The sequence below is a fragment of the Electrophorus electricus genome, chromosome 1 (assembly GCF_041902795.1).
Source record: "Electrophorus electricus isolate QZ-2024a chromosome 1, ASM4190279v1, whole genome shotgun sequence".
In the NCBI taxonomy this organism is placed as follows: domain Eukaryota; kingdom Metazoa; phylum Chordata; class Actinopteri; order Gymnotiformes; family Gymnotidae; genus Electrophorus; species Electrophorus electricus.
This window is the reverse complement of record NC_137497.1, coordinates 26,141,192-26,165,708: the sequence shown is the minus strand read 5'-3', so window position 1 is coordinate 26,165,708 and position 24,517 is coordinate 26,141,192. Positions and strand designations below refer to the sequence as shown.

The window sequence follows — 24,517 nt, the reverse complement described above, 5'->3', positions numbered from 1 at the left end:
GGCATGCAAGTAGATTTTAGGACAAAACATGGTATGAAATACAGGGACTCTCTGTAAGCCCTGTACCACCACATTTCTGGCCATCTATTGATGACTGGTTTGGCCTACCTCACAATGTGTTTCAGGTGGCTGAGATTGCTGGACACACTGCACAGGTCCTTGAGAGATTGACCCAGGAAAAACTGGTATTGCAAAAGGAGAAATTTGCAGATGAGGCTCTAATCCAGGAATTAAAAAACACAAAACAGGAAATGGAATCTCAGGTGAGTGCACTGGTAAAGCCAGACTGCGTGACTGATAACCTGGTCATGGACTGTGTGCTTAGAAAATAATGTAATTTTGAAGTTTTCTGATCAGAAGAAAGAGGCAATTGATTTTCACAAAAGCCCAATTTTGTCGGAAAAAAATGTTTTGAAAGCTGCTATAAGAAGTTATCTTAACAACTGCACATATGTGAAAATGTACCTCTAAAATTTTCTGTTCTCTTACTTTTGTTTGACGTTGGTGGCAGAAGAAGAAATGCCACTTCAGAGGCTCTCAGTCCCCCCCCATCTCTGTACTGTTCAAGGATGCAGTTTTTTGGAAATACAAAGATTCAGTATAATATGCATGGTTTATCTTTGCATTTATAGAGTCTCTCTCAATTCTGTCAGCATAATGAATTAAAGCTTTTGGGTCAAATAGGTCAGGGAAGGATTTTAAAGCCTTTAAAATATTTAATCACTAGAGAGAGAGGCCCTCCATGTTACTTTAACACTGGTGAAATTTTGCTCTTTCAGCTAAAGTTGCTTCTCGTGTCTAATGCAGATGAACAATCTGACAGAGCAGAACTCAAAGTACCATAAGGAGTTGCAGACATCCAAAGAACAGATGAACATTGAGAATGAAAGGATCGGCAGCCTTTCCAAAGAAATGTGAGTGTTTGACTGTCCACAGTGCTGTTTTTTCTTCTTAAAAATCTTGTAGCAGTCTGTATGTGGGTTCTGTGTAATCAGAATAAGATGAACCCTCTGCAGGGAATATGCAGCATAAAGGTTATCAACTGAAGTGAAACAAGATGCCAAAATCCGGTGCAAAGTACTTGCACCGATCAACCGTAACACTTAAAACCACTGACACAATAACATTCATTGTCTTAGCACAGTGGCTCTTTGTTAAAATTGTATGTTTGAAAATATTTCCAAACAAATTTAGCAGTTTAAAATTCACTTAATTTGGACATAATATATAAACTAATTTTAAGTTCGCTTTGTTGCCCAAGTTCTCAAGTCTCTTATGTTTTCTTAAGTTTTTGGACTTAGTAATCTTGTGCTGAATGTCCTGAATCTATTCCAAGGCATAAGAGCTCTCTTCATGCCTTTTATTATGTCCATACCTGTTGTCGTCATCTGATGAATGTGCTGTATGTGTCTCAGTGAGGAGCTGAAGAGGGCAGCATCAGAAAAGACCTTGGCCATAGAAGTCATGAAAAAGGAAAATGCCAAGCTGGCTGAAGAGCTTACTGGTAGCCAGAAGGAGGGCGACAGCCACCAAAAAGTAGGTTAATAGGAAAATCACCACTTGTCAGTTATATTTACAGAAGGGAAGGTTAGGTGATGTGCTTGTGGCTAATGATGTGACTCCATGTTTGCAGCAAATTTATTAGTTCTCTTGACCACATGGTGTAATAAATACTAAACTTGGCTTTTTTTACAATGTCCGAAATGATTTTTATTAGATGTTAACATCGATTGATGGTGTAGTTTTTGTGAAAAATCAAAGCTTATGATGTTTTTCCATTTCAGCAAAGTAGCAACTTATAATGAACACTAAGTGCTAAGTTTCTCCATTATATTTTGTACTTTATATTGAATAAGTGAGTTAATTTCAGTAAATCATTTGCGTTTGTGATTCCTGTTATAATGACTGATGATCTGACTTCCCTACAAGTACAGTTTGCAGAGTCAGTGTTTTTGAGAATAAGCTATTTAAAGCCATTAAAGTATAGCTGTTGAGCTTGGGTGATCCTCTTCATTTGAAGGCAACATTAAACATACTAGCTTGTGTTACAGTCTCATCAGAAGATGTCTGCCTATTATGTATAGGAATGTTTGCAAACCAGATATTTTATTAAAAACAATAATCCAGTCATATTCATGACTGAATTGTGAAATTGAATTGTCAAACTGAATTGTGAAATCCCGGATTGGTTATATAAAATGTGCAGAAAATAAACTAGGAATGTTCAAAAGGGGAATAATCCAAATTCATTTGTCTTCAGATGATTAACTTATTTATTTGATATTTTGTCAAATTACATCATTTCATAATTTCCTTTTTGCAGCTCAAAGAGGAATGGAAAAGTCTTAATAATCAGTTGAAAGACATGAAGAAGAGGTGAGACCCAAAGATCCTACAGTTTGTTTAAATGCTTATCTACACTACATCTCTGAAATAGGAAATTCTCTGCATTATTCTGGTTTGCATTAGGGCAAGACACTGACAATTAGTTCCCTAAAGATACTCAGTAGTGCCGAGTACTGAAACTTGGTAAATTTGTGGCTCAGTGCAAAATGGTTTTCATGTAAATACACAGAGTTAGGAGGGATGAGCCCACACAAATGTCGCAACTACTATTTTAACTCCCTGGAGATAATGCAGTTATTCTCAGCATGGTGTAGTAGCATATTCATTATTTTTACTGAAATAATATAGCTCATATATACAAATGTAACAAGCACAGTTTTTTAAAGCAAATAACCCATCAAGAACTTTTTGTCAAATTCAAATTGTAATAAAAATGTCTCCCATTAAATTTGAGATTTCGGTATTGAAAATTAGTCCAACATTTTCTGTGAGATACAAGTGCAAAGGAATTACTTTACTATGTTAAAATGTGCTTTTTTTGCTACCCCTGAAGATAACTGCCACAGAAATGGGTTGATTAATAAATTAATACAAACAAGTTAATTATTACTTAATTGTTCAAGTACATTCGTATATACTCATCAGTTACATATACAATTATCCATAGAATGACGAAAAGTATTTTGTGTAGTTCAAAATTGTAATAGCACTCTTTTAAAACCTGCAATCTACCTTTTCTCCTAGTAAATTTTTTTTTTTAATTCTGTATTGTGTTTAATGCCAAAATTGTGGTTTAAAAAGTGGAATTGTATGGTGATTTGGATAGTGGTATTAGTTATGATTTGATTTCTCTATACTAAATTCTAAATGAAGACCTACTATAGTCTTTCATTAAGTTGTTTATATACAAATTGCTTAGACAAATGAATCTGTGATTTTAGCATGCAGTTTGCATTATAAACTTTGACTACTTTTTTTTAGGTGTGCTTGGCTAAATGAACAAAAAATGTACATAAAATATGTAAAACTGCTACATAAAATCTGTAAGATGGAACTTACACTTTTAAGATAAATTTGAACAGTTATGGAAGTTTGGTTTAATTCCTGTAATGGTTTAATTCTGTAACATGTCCTCTATAACAGCCAGAGTAGAGTGGAACATTAGTTCAACATTAACTTGTTATTGGTGGTAAATAAGCATAATTTAAAAAGAAAAAAGCAGAGATCTGAAAGCAGTTGCCCACAAAAAAAAACTGCTTAATTTTATAGAGATGATGATATGAGATGAGAAGAAAGAAACAGAACAAAGAAAAAATAATTAGAAATCACGTATGTACATGTTTGTCTATCGTCTGACTCTGTGATTCATGAGGAGAAGTTCTAAGGGGAGGATCCATGGCCCTGGATACTAAAATGCCAGTAGTGCTAAAGTGCAAAGTTTTAATAAACTTGAGATGGAAAAAGTCACTTGGGCATGTCATTCAGGCGCACCCCTAAAAGTGCCATAGGCTGAAAGCGTTTCAGTACTTGTTGCAGGGTTGAGGGGACCAATTTCATTTGTGTTACACTTTTACAACTCATTTACTCAATCCAGTGGATCTAGTACATTGACAACCTGTTTTCAATTATTTCTGTTTTAGATTATTTGATTTTTATAAAAACAAATGTAATTTATTTCGCCCCAACTTTCCCATCTCAACAGGGAGAATGCTTTGAAGAGTGAGTCAGAGAAGGAGAAAGCTGCACTACAACAATCTATCCAAAAATATTGTGCCTTGATCTTCGAAAAGGATAGAGAATTGGAAACATTGAGAAATGAGGTAAAGTCCTGTTTGTCTATTACACAGTATACAGTCACTCCAATCACACGTACACAGTATATAGTCACTCCAATATCTCTCTCTCTCTCTCTCTCTCTCTCTCTATATATATATATATATATATATATATATATATAGATATAGATATATAGATATAGATATAGATATATATATGCGCACTGCACTCTTCTGGACAGAGATCTCAGATGTTGTTCCTGTGATCTGCTGGAGCCATTTTCCCAGTTTGGGGGTCAGAGCCTGTAGTACTGTGATTACCATGGAAACCACTGTTGCCTTTACCTTCCACATCTTTTCTAGCTATTCTTTCAGCCCTTGGTATTTCTTGAGTGTTTCGTGTTCCTTGTACTTGATGTTGCTGTCACTTGCAATCACCATATCTGTCACTACTGCCCAATTCTGCTGTTTGCCCACCGCTACTATATACGGTTGGTTAGCCATTACCATCTTGTCTGTCTGAATCTGTAAGTTCCACAGGATCTCATCATGGTCATCTTCCACCACCTTAAGGGGTGTATCGTACATTGACCTTGGAACTTCCAGCCCATGCTCAACACAGTTGTTTTTGTATGCTATGCCAGCCACTTGGTTATGGCATTCCATGTATGCTGTGCCTGCTAGGATCTCGCACCCTGCTGTAATTGTCTCAGGGACATCTTTGCACAGTCTGCATCAAGGGTTCTACCTGGTGTGGTAGATCCCAGCCTCTATTGATATCATATTCACAGATTGTTCCTGTTCTGCCATGATTGCCGCCTCTGTGCTGTGTTTCAACCCATCCTTTGCCAGCCATTGATAGGGGTTCTCCATATCAGCTACTTCCACTGTTTGCCAGAGGTACACATTGTGCAGAGGTATTTTCTGGCCTTTCCTCACTCTTTGTATGTATTTGGCTGTAGCTGCTTTCCTTGTAGCCCTCTTCATGATTCCCATTGCCTTTGGGGTTCCAAGGTATTTGTAGCTGCCCTCAACATCTGTTATGTTACCTTCTGGTAGTACGATGCCCATAGTTTAAACCACTTCCCTTTCCTTGTAACCATCTCACCACACTTATCCAGTCTGAATGACATTCCACTGTCATTACTGTGTAGCCCAGTGGAAATGGATTAGTGAGTCAATATCTCATTCATTTCTGGCATTGAGATTGATGTTATCTATATAGAGGAGGTGGCTGATTGTTGCTCCATTCTATTGCTAGTATCCATAGCCACTCTTGGTAATTTCACTGAGGGGGTTCAAGCCTATGAGCGGGGATAGGGCATCTCCTTGGTAAATCCTGTGCTTGATGGTGACTCATGCTATTGGCCTGAAATTGACCTCTAGGGCCGTCTTTCACTTCCTCACTGAGTTCTTGATGAAAGTTTTTAGAATCCTGTTGCTGTTATACAACCTCAGGCATTCCAGGATCCATGTGTGGGGTATTGAGTCATAGGCTTTATTGTAGTCAATCCAGATGGTGCACAGGTTGCTCTGTCTGGTGTTATGGTCTCAAGTTATTTGTTTTATCCACCAGTATCTGGTGCTTGGCTCCACTGGTATTCTTGCTTTCTAGGCCCCGTTTATGTATTTAGCCATGTGCCTGATCTTAGTTATACAATAAAATTTATAATAAAAAAAATCATAACCACTCAAGTACTAAATTATATTTATTAGTATTAAAGTAATTAAGGTTTTTTTTATTTTTTTTATTGTGTTATTAATTTAGTTGCCAGTGTTGAAACTTGAAATTGTTTTTCTTCAGTTCATTAGTAGTTTAAAAGTTTTCAGGTTTCAGGGCAGTATCCATTGAATTAGTACTAAACCATAACATTTTAATGTTTTACATTTTGGTTAATATACACATGTAATTGGAGACTGCAGTTATTGCAAAAACAGAAGCGAATTAATGTTTTGTTGTTATATAATTTGATGTCTTAATGCACAATCCTATTAGCTACCATCACTTTTCAATGGAGTTTTTGAATGGTTAATGTTGGACTGTTGCACTTTTAAGGCACCAGTATATGTTCAATGTGACATGTGAAGAGCAGCTTAAGAATTGCCCTGCTCATAGTCTGTTGAAGATCTTACTTCAAAGCATCAGAGAGTATTAATGCAAGTTTAAAATGTACCCACGTTGGGTACTGTGCCACAGATGTGCTCTCGTGAACACAATGTTTGCTTGGCTGCCTGATTTACCAAAAAACTGTGAAGAGCACAGAGGGTGCACTCATCACTTGAAATTTCAAATCAAGGTGGTTCCAACTAAAATACTGTTTTCACTTTCTCATAGGTTAATTCTCAATGGAATTCTAAATGAAGAACAAAATTATTACACCATTGCACATTTCTTCCCTAAAAATGACAGCGTAGCAATAGAGCAGTGGACTAACTTTACTAAGCTTTACTGGGAGCTTGAGTTGTGTCATTGTTAACATGTACTAGAATTGTTTTTCATGTGTATGTAAAAAAAAAAAAAATTGTATTTACTTTAAAATTTATTTGATTGAATTTTATTACTGCTTGTTTATTGGTTTATTTCCCATCCCTTGTGGGTAGGTATCTATGGTTCATGAGCAGAATGCTGCAGTGCAGACCCTGCAAAGCTCTATGAAGTCTCTGGAAACTGATAAACTTCAGCTACAAGAGCGAGTCTGCACCCTAGAAAGCAACCTGTCTGCAGCACAAGCCAACAGACCTGAAAATGCCGCTTTAGGTAACCATGGAAAAAGTTTCCAAATGTTTCTCTGAAGAAAACAAACACACATTTTGTTCAGCAGTGGTTTGTTCTGCTTGCCACTGCTGATTTTTTATTTTTTTTGCTGCGACTTTGCTATTAATCCTCATGTTCTAGAATATCTAGAACTTTTAATTTTAGAGAAATTCTTACTTCAAAATGCATGAGTTATATATCTATCTTTTTCCATGTGCATGTTTGCATATAACTTTTCTCTGTGTACCGTCTACTGTAATGCTTTTTGTGTGTGTGTGTGTGTGTGTGTGTGTGTGTGTGTGTGTGTGTGTGTGTGTGTGTGTCTGTACTCAGGTAAACAGATTCACTCTGCAAGGATTGGAAAGTTTAATCAGAAAGCTGCCTCTGTAAACAGATGTAATTGTTGGTCCCCAAGAGTTTTAGGATGAAGATTAGTTTGGTAACCACTGATACTTAACTTGTCCCAGTAATAATGTTGAGAATTTGTTTCAACAGCCTCTTCTGCTCTGGACCAGATGAGCGAGCAAAAGGAGACAGCAGAGAGTCAGGTATTTAAAATGTATTTCCTTTCATTTTTTTTGTATTTTTTAAACTTTTTTTTTAAAGATATGCTGTTTATTTTATCTGATCAAATTGCATTATGTTGTTTATTTTCCTTAATTCATAATGTAAAGTCTGGGTATTTACAGGAAGGGAGCACTTATTGAGCTGCAAGTTCACATGCTCTAAAACTGCATATATGCTTAAACTGTATTCCTCTGAATGTGTGTAAATTCCAAGGATTTACCAGATATGGGACCAGAGAGATTGTATGCTTGTTGGTTAACTATTTTGATAAATTGAATGCACTTATTTAAATTCTTAAATTCTCTTTAGTTCTTTAGTTTTTCTTAATTGTCCATGTGTTTTGGCTCTCAATTTTTTCATTTCATTTAAAGACCCAGGGAACATATTATGAAATATTCAAAAGTTACTTTGTTACAGTGTTGTTTTAAACATTCTGCAAGTTTTCAGTAAAAAATGGAACAAGTACGATAAAAACACTGCTCAGAAGGCAACAAAACTGACTCATGCATCTTAGCTGACAATGGCCTGGGCGTGGTCCTAATATTCTAATGAGCATGCTTGATTGACATGGCTACAAGACTCATGATTACATGACTCGAGCAGAGCTGAATGTTATGGCTCCAGGGTGTAGAATCAACGTAATACAACCTTACATGTGCAAACCTACCAATGAGGGTGGGTACCGATGCAAGTAATTCTGAGGACCTTAGCCTTGTTCACATGTGCTGACGGTATAGTAGGTTATGTTTTTTGTCTATAATTGCATAACATTTATTCCCTGCAAATCAACTAGCGCTGATTACTTTTTTTGTAGATAGTGGGCTTTCTTGTAGTTTTTGTAGATAATTAATGTCACTGTGGTCTGACCTAAGGCCTTTTAATACCTGAGTTAATTCGACATTCTACTAGATAAAATCTTGCTGATACAGAGATGCCCTAAATTGAGACCACGTGATCAAAAAAAAAATACATCAAATCAAATTTGGGTCTTCATATATTACTTGAAGGCAGTTCCTCCAATATGGAACAATATTTGTGTACAAATATTACAATGGAGGTCTCAATTTCACATCTCAGCTATCCATTAAAGAACCACCAAAGACGCAAAATTTTATTAGGGCTTTGCTCAGATTTTTTTTTACTTGCTAGGTAGGTTATTCAAGCTAAAAGAAGCAGAGTGTTTGGGTTAAGCTGTGCTTTCTAACTGTTGACTTAATCTTACATAAGGTTACACAACATTAGGCTAAATAATTCTGGCAAAATAAATTGTTGATTTTACCAGATTTTTTTGGAATAGTGCACACAGGACACACTTTGTATAAATGCATTACATGTCCCGAAGGGCAAGATTAACCTAATTAGAAAGACAACACAGATTTAGGTTCCCTGAGTCTTTAATCCAAGTTGACTGTACTTGGAATTTATTTTTTTTATTTTTTTTATTTTTATTTATTTTTTTTTTTACATATTGCAGTGAAGCTCTTAGGCTAAGGTTACTAAAAGGTTGACTATGAGAAGTCCACTTCAGGTAGTGAAATACATACCCAGATATTCATATAATTTACTCCTATTTTTCGTGCTGTATGTAATTTGCTGAAATATCCATCAAGTATTTTCATAAAATGTCAAGATGGCTTTATTGCATTGTATTGTAGTATAGCAGAGGCATACCTTATGGCAGGGGTGCCCAGATTTAGACCAAGAAGTGTGTTGGATTAGATTAGACTTGATTAATTGCGTTGTGTCTATGCCAGTCGAAGACGTTTTTATTAATATCTTATTGTTAATAATGTTGGCTTGGAAGATACAATGCAGTAGTAAAGAAAGAAATGAAGAACTTTGAACTTAGTTTTGGTTAATTACCCAAACAGAATTTTAAAAAATGTAGTTACTTTTTTTTCTGTATATTAGAATTTTTATCCATTGCTTGAAGGTTTTTATTTGTATTTTTTACATTTGTCTAGTGTCAGCGAATAGCTGTGTCCCTCCTAATTTCTTTCCTCTGTTTTGTCTCTTCTTGTTCATCCTATCGTCTTCTCCTCCCTTCCTCCTTGATGTTGGCAATGCATCCCTCAATCAGGCAGCGGTTTGTAACAGTGTCTCATCCACTTCATTTGTGCATGTCTTTCAGTTGTTTTTCTGAGTGCTTCAGGGCTGCCAACTTTTTAGCAAAAAGTGAGATTTTATTCCTTCTATTCTCCACAGTACGGTTTCTCCGTTTTCACTCTGCCTCATATTCAAAAAGCGCTAGTGTGGGGGAAATTTATTTATCTTGAGGAGGGGGGGTAATGTAATCAGTTCTTCACTGATTTTACCACCTTGAATCTTCAATGTCCGTCATTTTTATGGACTGCACGTTCCCACATCAGTAAAGATATGGGTGCCTTTTTACCCATTATAAAAATCCCATAGAAATAATCTCAGGTTATTTTAATCCTGTGTGAATTGCAAATAAGAATTTACTTAATTTACTTGCCAAAGGCCTTCTCCAGGGAGTAACTCTTCTGTTAGCTTTAGGTAAATTCTACATGTACAGTTGTGCTCACAAGTTTACATAGTTGGCAGAATTTGTGATATATTTTTTGTTTTAATATTTTTTTCAGAGAATAATAATGATAATAAAACAACTTTTCTTTTATTCTTGTTTAGTGGTTGGGTCAAGCCATTATTATCAAACAATTGTTTTTGCCCTTTTTAAAATCATAACGACAACAGAAACTACCCAGATGACCCTGAACAAAAGTTTACATACCCTGTAAGTTTTGGTATGATAACATACATGCAAGTTGACACACACAGGTTTAAATGGCTACTAAAGGTAACCATCCTCACCTGTGATCCATTTGCTTGTCAATCTGTGTGTGGTGTGTGTGTGTGTGTGTGTGTGTGTGTGTGTGTGTGTGTGTGTGTGTGTGTGTGTGTGTGTGTGTGTATTGTGTATAAAGAGTCATTAAGATACTGGGCTCCTGACAGACCCCTGCATGAGACATGGGGAAAGCAAAAGAATTATCAAAAGATCTGTGGGAAAAGATAGTTGAACTTTATAAAACACGAAAAGGGTATAAAAAGGTATCCAAGGAATTGAGAGTGCCAATCAGCAGTGTTCAAACTCTAATTAAGAAGTGGAAAATGAGGGATTCTGTTGAAACCAAGCCAAGGTCAGGTAGACCAACAAACATTTCAGCTACAACTGCCAGCAAAATTGTTCAGTATGCAAAGAAAAACCCACAAATAATGTCAGCTGACATAAAGGAAAAAAAGTGGTGTGGCTGTTTCAAGATGCACAATAAGGAGGCACTTGAAGTAAAATGGGATGCATGGTCATGTCGCCAGAAGAAAGCCCTTATTATGCGAGTGCCACAAAGCAGCCCACTTAGAATATGCCAAACAGCACAGAGACAAGCCTCAAGATTTCTGGAACAGCGTTATTTGGAGTGATGAGACCAAAATTGAACTTTTTGGCCATAGCCATAAACGCTACATTTGGAGAGGAGTCAACAAGGCGAATGATGAAAAGTACACCATCCGTACTGTAAAACACGGAGGTTTATCGCTGATGTTTTGGGGACGTGTGAGCTACACAGGCATAGGGAACTTGGATAAAATTGATGGCAGAAGGAATGCAGCATTTTATCAGGAAATATTGGGGGAACATTTTCACTCATCAGCGCGGAAACTGCGCATGGGACGCACTTGGATGTTCCAACATGACAATGATCCAAAACACAAGGCCAAGTCATCCTGTCATGGGCTACAGTAGAAAAAAGTGAATGTTCTGGAGTGGCCATCTCAGTCTTCTGACCTCAATATCATTGAGCCACTTTGGGGAGATCTCAAACGTGCAGTTCATGCGAGACAGCCCAAGAATTTACTGGAACTGGAGTCATTTTGCCAAGGAGCTTTACCATCTGGGAAAATAAAGTGCCTCATCCAGAACTACCACAAAAGACTTCAAGCTGTCATTGATGTTAAAGGAGGCAATACACGGTATTAAGGACTAGGCTATGTAAACTTTTGATCAGGGTCATTTGGGTAGTTTCTGTTGTCGTTATGATTTAAAAAAGGGCAAAAACAATTGTTTGAAAAATAAATGGCTTGTCACAACCACTAAACATGAATAAAAGAAAAGTTGCTGTATTATCATTATTATTCTCTGAAGAAATATAAAAAAAATCACAAATTCTGCCAGGGTATGTAAACTTATGAGCACTACTGTATATAGCCTGATACTGGTCAAACCCTAGTTATTATTATAATTGTTTTTGTTTTTGTTTTTTTATGTCATCATTTTGCATAGGAAATGTGTGTTGGATTACAGACAAGTGAGTGAGGAATTTATACAAAATTGAAGGCTCCTAGTTCCATAGCCATAGATGGATCATATTGTATTTAATATTTCATGCAGCATTAATGTTTTGAAGTTGCGACTAGCAAAATCTACTTGTGACAGCAATATGTAAATGTAATTGTCATTCACATCTCTTATCCCATACAAATCAGTCTCATAAACTTTACAAAGGTCTTGCGGTAAAATTACTTTATGGCCATTTATCTGCAGAACCCATCCCGTCCAAATAGTACTTATATATTGTCAGCTTGGAATGATTTTCTAGAGATACAACCTTGCTCTGTAACCATTTGGTATTCTAGTTGTGTAGTTTAAGTACCCAGTAGGTTCAGTTATTATAATAGCTTTTATTCTTGGTTAACAGATGTGCAACTGTTTGAAGCAGTTTTGAATTCATGAGGAGCTTATTTCAAATTGACCAAAAATTTGGACAAATTTTCTTCCATGTTTCAGGAATAGGTAGGTTGGATTGTTAATTATTCTGTTTCATATGTAGCTAAAACTTCCATCCTAAAAGCTAGGCTTATTTTACTTTTACAGTGTTTTTGGCCAGGTACCTGTCATGTACGACATGTATAATTTCTTCAGTGCCCTGCCAAAGTATTCAGCCTTAAATCATCAGATTCATCTGGATTACAAATGACAGTTTTGTGCTGTCATATTTTATCTTAACCCTCAAAATAATTCTTTTTAAAGTTTTTGATTTTATGCAAGAAGATATTTTGTACCAAGAATTACTAACTGGGAAAATGCTGTTTGGGTAAGTATTCAACCTCTGCACTGTGGAAGCTCTATATTTATACAGATATTACCTTAAAGTGGTCACAATCATCTTACCTCTACCTTTGATTCCTTAAAAAAGTTGACCTTTTCTGTATAAAAGTCCCCCTTAAATCAAAGACCTCTGATTGGACTGTAAAATGGAAAGAAAGCTGTGAAAAAACAAAAGCCAAAAAGCATTCTTAGGAGATAAATACCTGCAAAATACCAGTGTTTAGATTTGTCAGGGAGCACTACTAGATCAGTTGTGAGGAAATGGAGGCTGCCACATTGCAGTCCCTCAAAATGTATCATACAAGCAAGAAGAGTCTTTGTGAAGGAAAGCCCAGAGAGAGCAAAAATCACTAAGGAGTTCAGTGGCTGAGACTAGAGTGAAGGTGCAATAGTCAACTATATCAAGAGTTCTGCATAGAACTGGACTGAAAATTAAGCATCATAGCACATCTGGAGTTTGTCACAAAGCATTAGCTAAAATGTGGTATAATGTTTTGTGCTCAAGTGAGACAAAAATGGAGGCTTGTGGCTAAAATGTTATGTGGGGCACACACCTAGCACTGCCGGCTTCTCAATGAACACCATCCCAACAGTGAAGTATGGGCATGACCTTTACTTAGCGCGGCCTGGGCATCTTGTTATAATATTAATATAAGGACAGATGGAAGGTGTAAAATACAGGCAACGAAAGCTAAACCTTGGGAGAAACTTTGCCTTTGGGGACAATGATCCACAAGTTTAACGCCAAAGGAGCACGGGAGTGTATTGAAAAACAAAAGGTGAATGTTCTACAAAGGCCAAGTCATATTCCAGATCTAAATCCAGTCGAGAATCTGTCTCACTATTTTAAAATTGAGGTCCGTAAGCATCAGGCTTAAACTGAACAACCTGCAACAAATCGGCTGTGAAAAATGTGTGAAGATTGCTCCCAAACATATGCTAATGGAGGGGGGGGGGATACTTGTATAGGTTTTTAGTGTTTGTTGTGAAGATCTTCCGACAAATAATTATTTTTCACTTTGAAATGCTACTTTTACTACTTGTCTTGTACTAAACATATTGCCCAAAATAATGTTATTTGTAATCCAGAAAATTTGTGTCTTTTTAAAAATCGATTCTGTATAGGCACTTTATAAATTATCATCATTTTTGAATTAGTCACAATATGATGACACAGCAAAAAAAAAAACAAACAATGCGCACTCACTTCCGATTTCACAGATTTCCTGAATATCAATATTTTCATAGGTAGTAAAGAAGGCTTTGTTGACAGACTGATTTTTCACATTGCATTGGAAGATGAGGTTTTCATTTTCTACATGACTATACCCAGTTTTTTTGGATAACACGAAGTTTTTGCTCTATCATAAAATCATATACAGCCAAATGATTAATTCAATTACTTAAGCAATTAAATGTTGACCGACTGTTTGCGACCTGCACAGTCCAGTTCTGTCAAGTATGCATGTATATGCATTGAGTCTCACGTGCATTGCAAGAGAGTTTGCAGCCCTCCTGAGCTGTTCTTGTCTGGTTTGCTCTGTCCTTGTGTTTATATCTTTTTCGTAAGAGTTATTATTATCTGTTCTACTTGTAATGATGTGCAGACAAGATGAGTATAGTGCACATTGTGCGTACAGATTAGTGTATGAAGGGCCTTGCCTATAATGTTGACTTTTTTTAAATTTATTTATTCTTCTTCTTCTTCTTCTTCTTCTTCTTCTTCTTCTTCTTCTTCTTCTTCTTCTTCTTCTTCTTATTTTTTGTCTCACTTTTTAATCCTGTTTTCTGTATGACATGTAGTTGATTTTTTTTTTCTGAAAAAAGAATATATATCTTAATATTTTAAAAGAATATATTTCTTAATATTTAAAATACATTTATATCTTAATATTATCAAATATCTTAATAGAGTACATTTAAGATTTGGAAAATCTTAATGGTAAACAAATAAGGTACAGAATATCTTAATGGTAAACGATTGTCAAAAATGGATGAGTTGTTAATACATTGCAGCATAATAAATGAGCCAGTGTAAATTACACTCAGGAGTATGACTGAAGAGTATAGAACATAAGCACTGAGTCTAATATTGTCATTATTAGTTGAAAAGCAATATTCAAATGATGAGACAAAATCCATACAGGTATCAGGATTCCATATGTCCCCATATGGCTTCTGTTGCCTCAATATATTTGCACACTACTGTAAGTGCAACATGTCAAACTTTCAGCATAAATGAAGGGTGGTCCAGGTGGTTTAAGTTTATTTCAATTGTATTCTCATTATACACTTTAAATATGGCAGAAAAGAATATCCCACAAATCATCTGAAGCATTATTTTTCTTTTTTCAAAGTCAGCTATATTTTCTGCTAATGTAATTGTTTGGTGTAGTAGCTCCTGAGAAGGATTTACTTTTACTTGGCCTTTTAATGCTGATGAGGCAGAGTAGAACCAGTAAGACAGCCATGACCAATTATTGCTTGCTACAGCAGGTGTGAAATGGAGCAGAGGAAAGAAAAAAGCTTGCAGTACAGGGTTATCATTTTTGGCAGTTATTGGCAACAGTTAGCAAAACTACGGAAAATGGGTAGGGTCTGTTTCAGACAGTTTGTCTATGCTGGTATACAACTGGGTCATAAAATCACCTATGAAAAATAAGTTACCACTAAGCTTTGTGTTATGAAATGATAATAATTATAGAAACATGCTAGCAGTTTGTCATTGTGGATCAATCTCTTTTTATTAACAAAGTCATTTTCTCCACAGGAAATGTAAGACAGAAAACCTTTAGTTTCCTTTTTTTTGTAGTGAATGGATGTGGGTTTCTGATGTGGGTAAAGATCCAGGGAACACATTCTAAAGTGTTTGTATGATACTAAAGGAGAGTGTTATTTTTAAACATTTAGCAAATGTTCAAATAAAACAAAATCATTCAGTTATTAAGTTCAAAGTTTGTTTTCACAGTTATAAAGAATTTTTAATGTTTTTACATATTTTTTCAGTCCTTCGTTGCTAAATCTATTCAAGTAATTATTTGTAATGAATCATTCTTGACTCATAATTTAAAAAAAAAGAAAAAAAGAAAAGAAACATACCCAACACAAAAAACCAAAAATCCCAAAACTAGTGCTCTCTAGCGTCACACAGAGGTATGACCAGTGTAATAAACTGAATCCAGACAATGCTATATAGTGTGGCAAAGGGCTGGTTGGTATTTCACATAGTAATGTAACAATGTTAGTGGTTTCCTCTATTCTGACCAGTGTCCTGAGGTTTGTGGGTTGCCAAAATATCAAAAAAAAAGTTTGCTATAATAGTTACAGTATGACTTATCCATATGTTCAGTGTCAATTTAAGCACATTGGTAAGATTCAGTGCTGCTTGTGTCCCAGTACTGGTAAAAAGTGCTATATTGGACTTCACTTATTCTGTACATAAGACTAATTAAAATGACATCTTTCTCTGGGGCAGATTGAATTCCTGAACTCGGTTATCGTGGATCTGCAGAGAAAGAATGAAGAGTTGAAAGCTAAGCTAGAGAACATGGCTGAAGCAGCACTCAATGGTAACACCACCAATGAGATGGACAGCAATGACAGGTGGATTTAATTTTTAAATATGATGAATGTGGTGATGTTTAAATTACTCAGGTTAGGGTTCAGGTTATCTTGGAATATGCTAGATTCACAGTAATGCGTTAGCATTTGCTGAATTAGACAGTTATTTGTGGATATTTTTTTGTAAATGTTTTACTTATTTAAAAAAAAAAAGGTTGACCTTTGTCTTTTCTGTTTGCAGCCTGTCTGAGATTAAAACCAAAAAGAAACCTCCACCACGACTGTTCTGTGACATATGTGACTGTTTTGACCTCCATGACACCGAGGACTGTCCCACCCAGGAGCAGATGTCTGAGTCCCCTCCCCACACCACTTACCATGGCAGTCCCAATGACGAGAGGCCTTACTGCGACATCTGTGAGATGTTCGGCCACTGGACAGAATCCTGCAATGATGACCAGACTTTCTAAATTTTCTCTTCCTTTTTCCGAGCATTTATACCTGCAATACCACACACGCCTTGAGTAACACATCGCACACGTGTGTTAATGTCTGTAGTGTGTGTGTGACTGTTGTGTGTTCAACTATTCATCATGCCACTCAACACATTCTTCAGTTTTAATAAAAGCTTGTGTCAATGGTTTAATCAGGTCAAGTTAGTTCAATGGGCAAAAAGTATTCACTAGTTGAAAATTATATCAATTCCCTTAATCTCCAAGAAATGGTTTAAAAGAAGAAAACACTTTTCTCTTATCTTTTTAAAACCTATGTATTAATGTATTAAATTTGGTAATGTGGGTATTGGAGATGGTGGAAGGAATGTATTTGCCAAGAAGTTTGGAGTCTTTGACCTGTTAGAGTCACAGCAAAGGGCATGTAAATTCTCCTGAATGTCTGGGGGCGTTTTTGGGGCTTTTGTTTGTTTGTTTTTTTAAAGACGCAACAATCCTGATGCACTTTACTCCATGATCCTCTTCCCAGTTTCCACTTGTCTGAAAAATGACTAAGATGAACACAATGCTGTTTTAGCAGTTTGTCTTTTGGAATATAATACATCTGTACAAAAATAAATAAATAAATATTAAGTCATTTTTATGTCCTTGGTTGATTGAAGCTTTTACAGCCATTACCAAAGTCATTACCTGATGAGATGCAGCACAGAAAAACTATTATGATTTATGATACTGTTGTAGAGTTATATTCTAGTATTACACATCAAGTTCTATAATGCAAAAATGTCTTGAGTTCTGCAGTTTTCTGTTTGTCATTCATATTTGTTCAGTTACCTGTGCATGCATCTGGTGAACAGGGCATTCTTTCAAAAAAGCTTCCTTGGGTCTTCATTTGATAAATTGTCACATGTATATGGTTTTGTATCCACCAAACAGTTGTGAAAGTTTTGTCAGATCATGTTTTCAAATATTTTGTAGGTAATATTCAGTTTTGCTTGTATTTATTTCGCCAGATGTTACAAATATGGAAAAACGTTCTTGAGTTCACACATAACAGATACCGGAACTAAGTTTTTCAGTTAGTTTTAATATAACCTATAACTTGTTGGAATGTAAAATGTAATAAGGTGAAGTAATATTTGTGTGATGGAAATATACAGTCTATGGTCATGAAAAGCAGAAAGTGGACGCACAACTTTGGAAATACCGGAAGCGTTTTAAGTGGCGCCAAAAATTTGATTATCCTGAAATATGCCGGGAGAGGGCTTCTGTTTACATCAACGCTAATAGCTAGCTAGGTAGCTACGTGTTTGCAAAATGAAAGGATGACAGGAATGATTGATTCAGCCGTGTTAATTATTTTATAAGAACGTGAAGTCTGATGATCTAACTCGACGATAAGATCTGAGGTATAGTCAGCTGCGTTAACATTAACTTTTTAAAGTAGTTTCAACTGGGTTGCTAACTTAACTTGCCAGCTAGCTAGGGGTTAGCAGTTAACTAGCTGTCAGGAAAAACACCATATTAACTCTCACATTACGAAGTTACATTGCGTGTCGTGTTAACGACATCAGCTGGCTTTCTGCATCAATAATGTGGAACAACGTAGAACTTTTAATAAATGAAGATACACACACTGTTCGTCTCTCTGGTGACTCGGAACAGGAGACTGGAAGCGCCTTGTATCAAATTGACACACTTGTGAAAATATCACCCGAAAAGGTAAGTAGCTAGCTAGCTTGCTTATGTGGTTGATGTTTTGCGAAGTACTTAACTAGCTATCTTAGCTATCTAGCGACATGTGCTATATAACCAGAAATGTATCTTCATAAAATCTTCATTCGGTGCAGGGGCGTTACTTAATGTTAAAATATGTAACGTTACTACTAGTAGTATGTTTGCTATAAAAGGCATCGCCTTCTCAGTTATCTAATTACGAAAGCCACGAGCTTTGAAACTTTCTAATTTTCTCTGAACAGGTTCCCTCAAACACCAGGATCTATGCCTCAAATAATCAAAGTTGCTGCATTGTTGTGGCTGACACAACTGTGGTCCTCTTTGACCCTAGTTTTCAAACCATACTTCTTCACCTGTATTTTGGTAATGCATAAATCATTCTTGGATTCGTTTTTCGTATTAATAAATATAATAACTTACGCATGTAAATTATTGACTATTTTACATACAGATACTATAGTGGATGCCGTGAGTGTTTGCCCTCATGCACAGTTTTTGTTTGTCGGTGAGAGGAATGGCAATCTTCACATTATATATGTGCCCCAGAAGAAGACCATTTTGACCAAAGTAAGATACAAACCAAGGTCACATTTCTGCTAAATTATTCGATAATCATTTGCCTTCAGGCACCTACTAAACATTAGCTGTTATGTTTGATAAATGATGTCCTGCCAGGCTCTTCAGCAACTTCCACAAAATGGTAATGAGACGACCTATAAGAGCCTAATCCTACATGAGGTGCTAAACTGTCCAGGTATATCTAAAACTAGAAACTATAACTTTACACTAATTTCATTGTGTCATTATATGGGTATTTTTGTTTAATATTAAATTGTAGACCCCCTTTTTTTTACAGTTGTGTTGTAATTTGATTTTTCTCAAATTCTTAGGAGTGTATCAGCTGTTTGTCATCGTCTGTGATGGATTCTTGCATATATCTAATCTTGCTTTAGAGAAAACTCAGAAAGGTTTGTGGTGAACTCTAATGATATTTTATTGTATATATTATTATTATTATTATGGTGACTCATATTGTTATTGCATTTGCCCCATTTTTCTGTTAATAGCAATTCAAGACATGGACATGTGTGTCTTAAATGAGGTAAGTAACTGACCCCTCATTTAATGTTTTATCTTTCTTTCTGTAAGTATTTGGTTTTGCTTGCTTGTTTGTTTTTCTTTGGGTGGACACGTTGGATGCTCATGTTTTGTAAATAATTTCTTGATTATCCTTCCTCTCAGATTCAAGCCCACATTCTCATTAACTTCTGCTCGGCTAAAGAGATCTGCCGAGGGGGATGCGAGACGGCAGCGCTGGCTTGCTTTGGCAACGAAGTCCACCTCATTATTGGAGTAATTATAATTTGGTCACACCTTTAAACCAGTGAAGTCCACCTCGATCAGACTAATATTAATTTATTCCCCCTCTTTACACCACTTTCTGTGGTTGAAATCCATTCTATTTACAGATAACATGCAGGCCTTTCTGTTAAGTTGAAGTTTCAGATCATTATAGCTTAAGCTGTGTGGTGGATATCAAAGGCTGTCGTGTGTGTGTGTGTGTGTGTGTGTTTGTCTAAAAGAATTTTAATACAGTTGATGTGATGGAACAATTAAGTGTTAATTGACTCCTCATTTGTGTGTTGATTGTGAAGTGACATTGAGTTTCTTGAAAGGCCCTATATAAATATAACTTCATTAATTAATTTAGTCATTCCTGAATCTGCCTGTTCAATTTTTAAAGGCTAAAGGGGAAAACATTATTTCCCATTGGTGCATGCAATCTGATCAGCGGTCAATGTCTCTTGGCAACATTCTGAACTCAACTTTAATGTCTGGTAAGGATAAAGGTTTTGTTTGTCTTGGGCTTTTGTTTTTGAATAATATTTGCACATTAGGTTAACATTAACACCCTCCCATATACAGACAGATTATTGGAGAGAGAAAAAACAAAACGCTGAGGCTTTTACAATAGACAGAAATGAGATCAAACGCTGTTAATAAAGCTTGTTTTAGTTAATCCGTTGGACCCCAAGGATCCACTGGAGTCTCGTAACTACAAGGCTTTCATAATTCACATTGGTTACTGAATAATGTCTTTTAAGATTAATTACACTGTAATAAGATGAGTTATTAATCTTTATATGTTAATGTGGCATTACTAATCTTAAGGCTAATAGTGTTTAAGAGGTTAATTGTGGCACTCTTAGTAATTTGTGTATCTGATACAGGTGTAAAAAAGATTCAAGTGGTGGACAATTTAATGTATGTGCTGAATGGCGAGGTAAGAAAAATGGTTAATTCGTGCAATTTGAACAGCACTTTGAAAAGAAGGGACATGTTATCCCACTCTTTGTCAAGTTTGGGGTTACTAGTTAGACTATAGCCATCAGCAGTTTCAGTTTTTTTCAGCCACCTTCTAGATATAGGTAAATATAAACCTATAATTGGTGCCAATTCCAAACCCGTCCAGTAGGAGAGAGATCTCAAGGGTGGGAATTGGCTCCAATTATAGGTGTATCATTACCTATATCAAGAAGGTGGCTGGAACAAACTGAAGCTGCTGATGTCTATAGTTTAACTACACCTACAGAGGTAACCTTCAAGACAGGTGGGGTGTGGGTGGTTGGGTGTGTGTTAGTTTTGTGCTGTAGCTTTGTGGCCATGAATTCAAGCTAAGATGGCCTGAGGACCCTGAAGTTTCATGCTTTTCCTTCCTTTCTTTAAGGACATGCTGAGTTTGTGGGACCTGCGGTCACTTGTCATGCTGTGCTGTTGGCCTGATCTCTACATCCTTGATTTCCTGCTCCTCACAGAAGGGGATTCTACATCTACTGGAATGCAAGTGGCTTTTTTATTTTGTTTAATGTCATATGAATAAGTGTAGTGAATTTACTTTAAATCCTTACAATACACCTAACACAGTCAATATGTATGGTTATTGGGGTGAGAATCTAATGATTAGTCTCGTTTTGGGACAGGATGACAATTTGTTAAGCATTCTTGACTTTTTTTTTTGGAGTAAATGCTACTTGGCAATTCCTCTCTCATCTACACAATTGAGGAAGCTGAATATGAGTGAGTGGGTGGGGTACGAGCTGAATGTGAGTGAGCAGGCAAGGTACAAGTGAGATTCATACAAGTTTATGCACGTCAGTTATTTTATGCATTGCTTTACCGCACTGTACATCATGCAGAACGTCCTAGAGGCAGCTATGGCAATGCATCTAGGAATCCATCACTCAACCCTCACAACAATGCCTGCTGTCATTTTTTTTTTTTCTTAGATTAATTACTTATAACACAATAATTGTTAAAATGTTTGTGCTGGTGTCTGAATCTTTTGATGTGGATTGACGCTCATTTGGTTCATTTTACGTTATATAGGCAGGAGGGCACCAGTATGAAGATCATGACCTTGACTGCAATTGAGAGTGAGGTGTGTGTCTGTTGGATTATGCTGCATCTTATTTGGATGTTCTTTGTTATAGGTCCAGCACTGTCTTTTGCCTACAGTTTTTCTTTTGTCAAAAAATATAGAACATTATAAAATGGCTTGAAACATGTTCCCTGTATTAAGATGTCAGCAAGCAGTCATTTCTACAAGCATAACCTCAGATAACATCAGGGTGATGTATTTTTCACATGAAACACTGATTTGAGATTTGTCTGAGAAATGAATGAACCAGTTAGAAATGCAGCTGCTTCCTATTTGTAAGGAGCCTGTGTATATAGCACATTTTAAATGTACCTAGCATGGCAACCATGAAATCAGTCATATGACAAGCATAGACATAAGTCTAAAATATCTCAAACACTGATAGGAATATTGTCCATGTTTGTTTTTTTGTTTTCTGTATACAACAGGCACTTCAGAATGTTTGCTTTGGTCCCAGTCAGAGCGAATAAATTTTTAAAAAGTGATAAACAAACAGTACTGTACACTTGGATTAAGATATACAATATATAATACAGTGCACTTAGATTAAGATGCCCAAGTATTGATATCTTTGTCTCATGTTAAGATTCAAAATCATGTTCTTTCACATTGTCTAGTTCTTATGTAAACAATATGGCTAAATATTTCTGTTGAAACCTTTGTTTCGTTTGGTGTTAGCCTCATCTCGGTTCATCCCGCAAGGTCTTGGTTCAGTCCCTTCCCACGATGAATGTTCTGTACTCTCTGGAGGTCTCGGCACTGTCATCACTGGTACAGAAAGACATTAGTATGGTAAGATTAACGCCACAGCCAGAATATCTTTTATTGTTTTATTTCTCAGACTGATATGGGAGTTTTTTGTAAATAAGTTCTTATATTCTTTATATTTAGGATGTCCTCTATTTGCTGGAGGGTGTTTCTGATCATTCCAAGAGGTAAGATGGAAACAGTGTGTTATTGTTTCCTGAATGCATTGAGGTGGTTTTCTGATGCACTTAAACTTTCAGTAGGAGCAGGTGCTGCATTGTCTTTTATTTTGGTTTCATTTAATAATTTAAAAACTAAATTGGTAATACAACATTTATGGTAGACTGTCTAATTGTTTCTACACAGTACATACCTTGTCTGAGATTAAATGTGTATATATTCTTTAAATTGAAATAACTTGTTCTAGCTACTGAAGTCCCACGTTTTTCACACTGAAATTGGTGCTTTTACGCATTATGTTCGTATTGGTGCAGTTGTTTCCATTATTGTAGCATCATCTAGCTTTGTGAGAGCGTAGGGTAGTTCGCTGACAGTGTCCGCATGTGGCTGCTAAACATGGAAGGAAGAACAAGTGTAATTGTAAGATACTCATAATACAGACTTTACCACACTTTGTTCAGGTGGCAATGAAAGTAGTTTTAATGTCTGTAATATGTGTCTAAGATATTCTGAACTGATTTTGTTTTTTAAATGTTATTAACTTCCAGTCAGACAAACCTTTTTGTAATAATTTTTTGTCTCTCTAAAATCAGTCCTGAAGGACCAGCCTTTAGCTTGGTCCTGAGAGGATTCACAGAGGCCCTGCCAGAGAACAGGTATGAAAACGTGATGAGGGGATTTTAAGTCACTTTTGTTGGTTATTTTTTTGTAAACCTCTACTCACTTGCTGTGCACCCCTAACATTTTGAGAATAATATGTTTAAAGGCAAGTTAAAGGCAGTGGACATCAGTTACATATGCGTTCAATTAATGTCTCTCATTTCTTCCCCTTCAGATTGAACAGACTTCTCTACAAACACAAATTTGAAGAAGCAGAGAAGTTCGCAATAGCCTTTGAGCTTGATGTTGAGGTACATTTCAAAATTATTTCTCTCTTTTTGTTTTCTCTTTTTACAGGTTTCTTGCCTATTTCTGTAAGGTTCTGTGTGGTCAGTTCTCCCTTTTAATGTTTTTAAGCTGGTGTATAAAGTGAAGTTGGACTTTGTACTGGAAAAGCTCGCCTCAGTATCTGTCACCGAGCAAAGCAAAGATGTGTGGGCGGAACTTGTTGAGGAGGCCAAAACCAACTTGATGAAGATTATGGTACTGTCTCGAATGAACTGAATTAAACCAACCTGATGATTATTTTACTGTCTGGAACAAATCGAATTAACCAACTAGGATAAACCTAATTAAACCTACATGTAAATATGCTGTAGCACTGGTAGCGTGAATGTTTTTGTTCACCTCCCTGTTCTTTTATACTAGGATGAGCAGTATGTGGTACAGTACTGCCTCAGTGCCTTCTGGCCCACCCTCAGCACGGCCGAGGAGATGCTGAATTATGCTGCAACCCGCTTCCCATCGTCCCACAGCCAAACAGCGCTGGCCAAGCTCGCCACCTTCTGCAACCTCTATGGCTCAGACAACTTTAAGTAAGTTACAATTGCTAATCATTAGAATAATTCATATTTGTGCTCTGGCGTCCTCAGGCTGTGATTAACGGCAGAAATCTGCACCCAGCAGATTTGGTGGGTCTGTGCTTAGATGATCAGTCAAGTTCCATTACACTTGCTGGTAACCAGGTGTATTTATTCATTTATTTATTTTTAATATTTATTCAAATGATGTTTTATATAAGCAGGTAAGCATAAGTGAACTGTTGAAATTACTTGAAATTTATGAATACCAGGTTTTCTTTCCCAAATGGTTGTAATACAGTTGTATGAAGTACAATCGGATACAACTAAAATTAGATGCATGATATTTTGTACACCTAGCCACAGCATCCTCCTT

The 24,517-nt window shown here is 36.2% G+C and overlaps 2 protein-coding genes across 17 annotated transcripts in view; both read left to right on the top strand.

Annotated features, from left to right (window-relative positions):
- Positions 1-17,215, top strand: part of clip1a (CAP-GLY domain containing linker protein 1a) — a 44,065-nt gene extending 26,850 nt beyond the window's left edge. For 3 of the 13 annotated variants that reach the window (XM_081713497.1, XM_081713512.1, XM_081713478.1), the window contains 12 exons: positions 126-263; positions 512-598; positions 808-914; positions 1,416-1,536; positions 2,324-2,376; positions 4,049-4,166; positions 6,723-6,879; positions 7,210-7,272; positions 7,372-7,424; positions 9,524-9,529; positions 16,041-16,168; positions 16,368-17,215. In XM_081713497.1, coding sequence (XP_081569623.1) covers positions 126-263; positions 512-598; positions 808-914; positions 1,416-1,536; positions 2,324-2,376; positions 4,049-4,166; positions 6,723-6,879; positions 7,210-7,272; positions 7,372-7,424; positions 9,524-9,529; positions 16,041-16,168; positions 16,368-16,596 — 1,260 coding nt within the window. In that variant the 3' untranslated portion in view covers positions 16,597-17,215. Of the gene's footprint in view, positions 1-125; positions 264-511; positions 599-779; positions 915-1,415; positions 1,537-2,323; positions 2,377-4,048; positions 4,167-6,722; positions 6,880-7,209; positions 7,273-7,371; positions 7,425-9,523; positions 9,619-11,740; positions 11,766-12,155; positions 12,251-16,040; positions 16,169-16,367 lie in introns of those variants that run through there. The other 10 variants (XR_014123420.1, XR_014123421.1, XM_081713493.1 and 7 more) reach the window with 10 other exon arrangements.
- Positions 17,216-17,838: 623 nt separating this feature from the next.
- The window catches only part of kntc1 (kinetochore associated 1), a 36,191-nt gene continuing 29,512 nt past the window's right edge, over positions 17,839-24,517 (top strand). For all 4 annotated transcript variants that reach the window (XR_014123387.1, XM_081713468.1, XM_081713466.1 and 1 more), the window contains exons 1-17: positions 17,839-18,300; positions 18,558-18,678; positions 18,767-18,882; positions 18,991-19,069; positions 19,206-19,283; positions 19,383-19,417; positions 19,558-19,668; positions 20,060-20,153; positions 20,547-20,599; positions 21,044-21,160; positions 21,707-21,754; positions 22,433-22,546; positions 22,646-22,689; positions 23,275-23,337; positions 23,517-23,592; positions 23,699-23,824; positions 23,990-24,156. Coding sequence is in view for 3 of the 4 variants with exons in the window: in XM_081713468.1 (XP_081569594.1) it covers positions 18,172-18,300; positions 18,558-18,678; positions 18,767-18,882; positions 18,991-19,069; positions 19,206-19,283; positions 19,383-19,417; positions 19,558-19,668; positions 20,060-20,153; positions 20,547-20,599; positions 21,044-21,160; positions 21,707-21,754; positions 22,433-22,546; positions 22,646-22,689; positions 23,275-23,337; positions 23,517-23,592; positions 23,699-23,824; positions 23,990-24,156 (1,571 nt within the window). In the remaining variant the exon portion in view is untranslated. The remainder of the gene's footprint in view (positions 18,301-18,557; positions 18,679-18,766; positions 18,883-18,990; positions 19,070-19,205; positions 19,284-19,382; positions 19,418-19,557; positions 19,669-20,059; positions 20,154-20,546; positions 20,600-21,043; positions 21,161-21,706; positions 21,755-22,432; positions 22,547-22,645; positions 22,690-23,274; positions 23,338-23,516; positions 23,593-23,698; positions 23,825-23,989; positions 24,157-24,517) is intronic.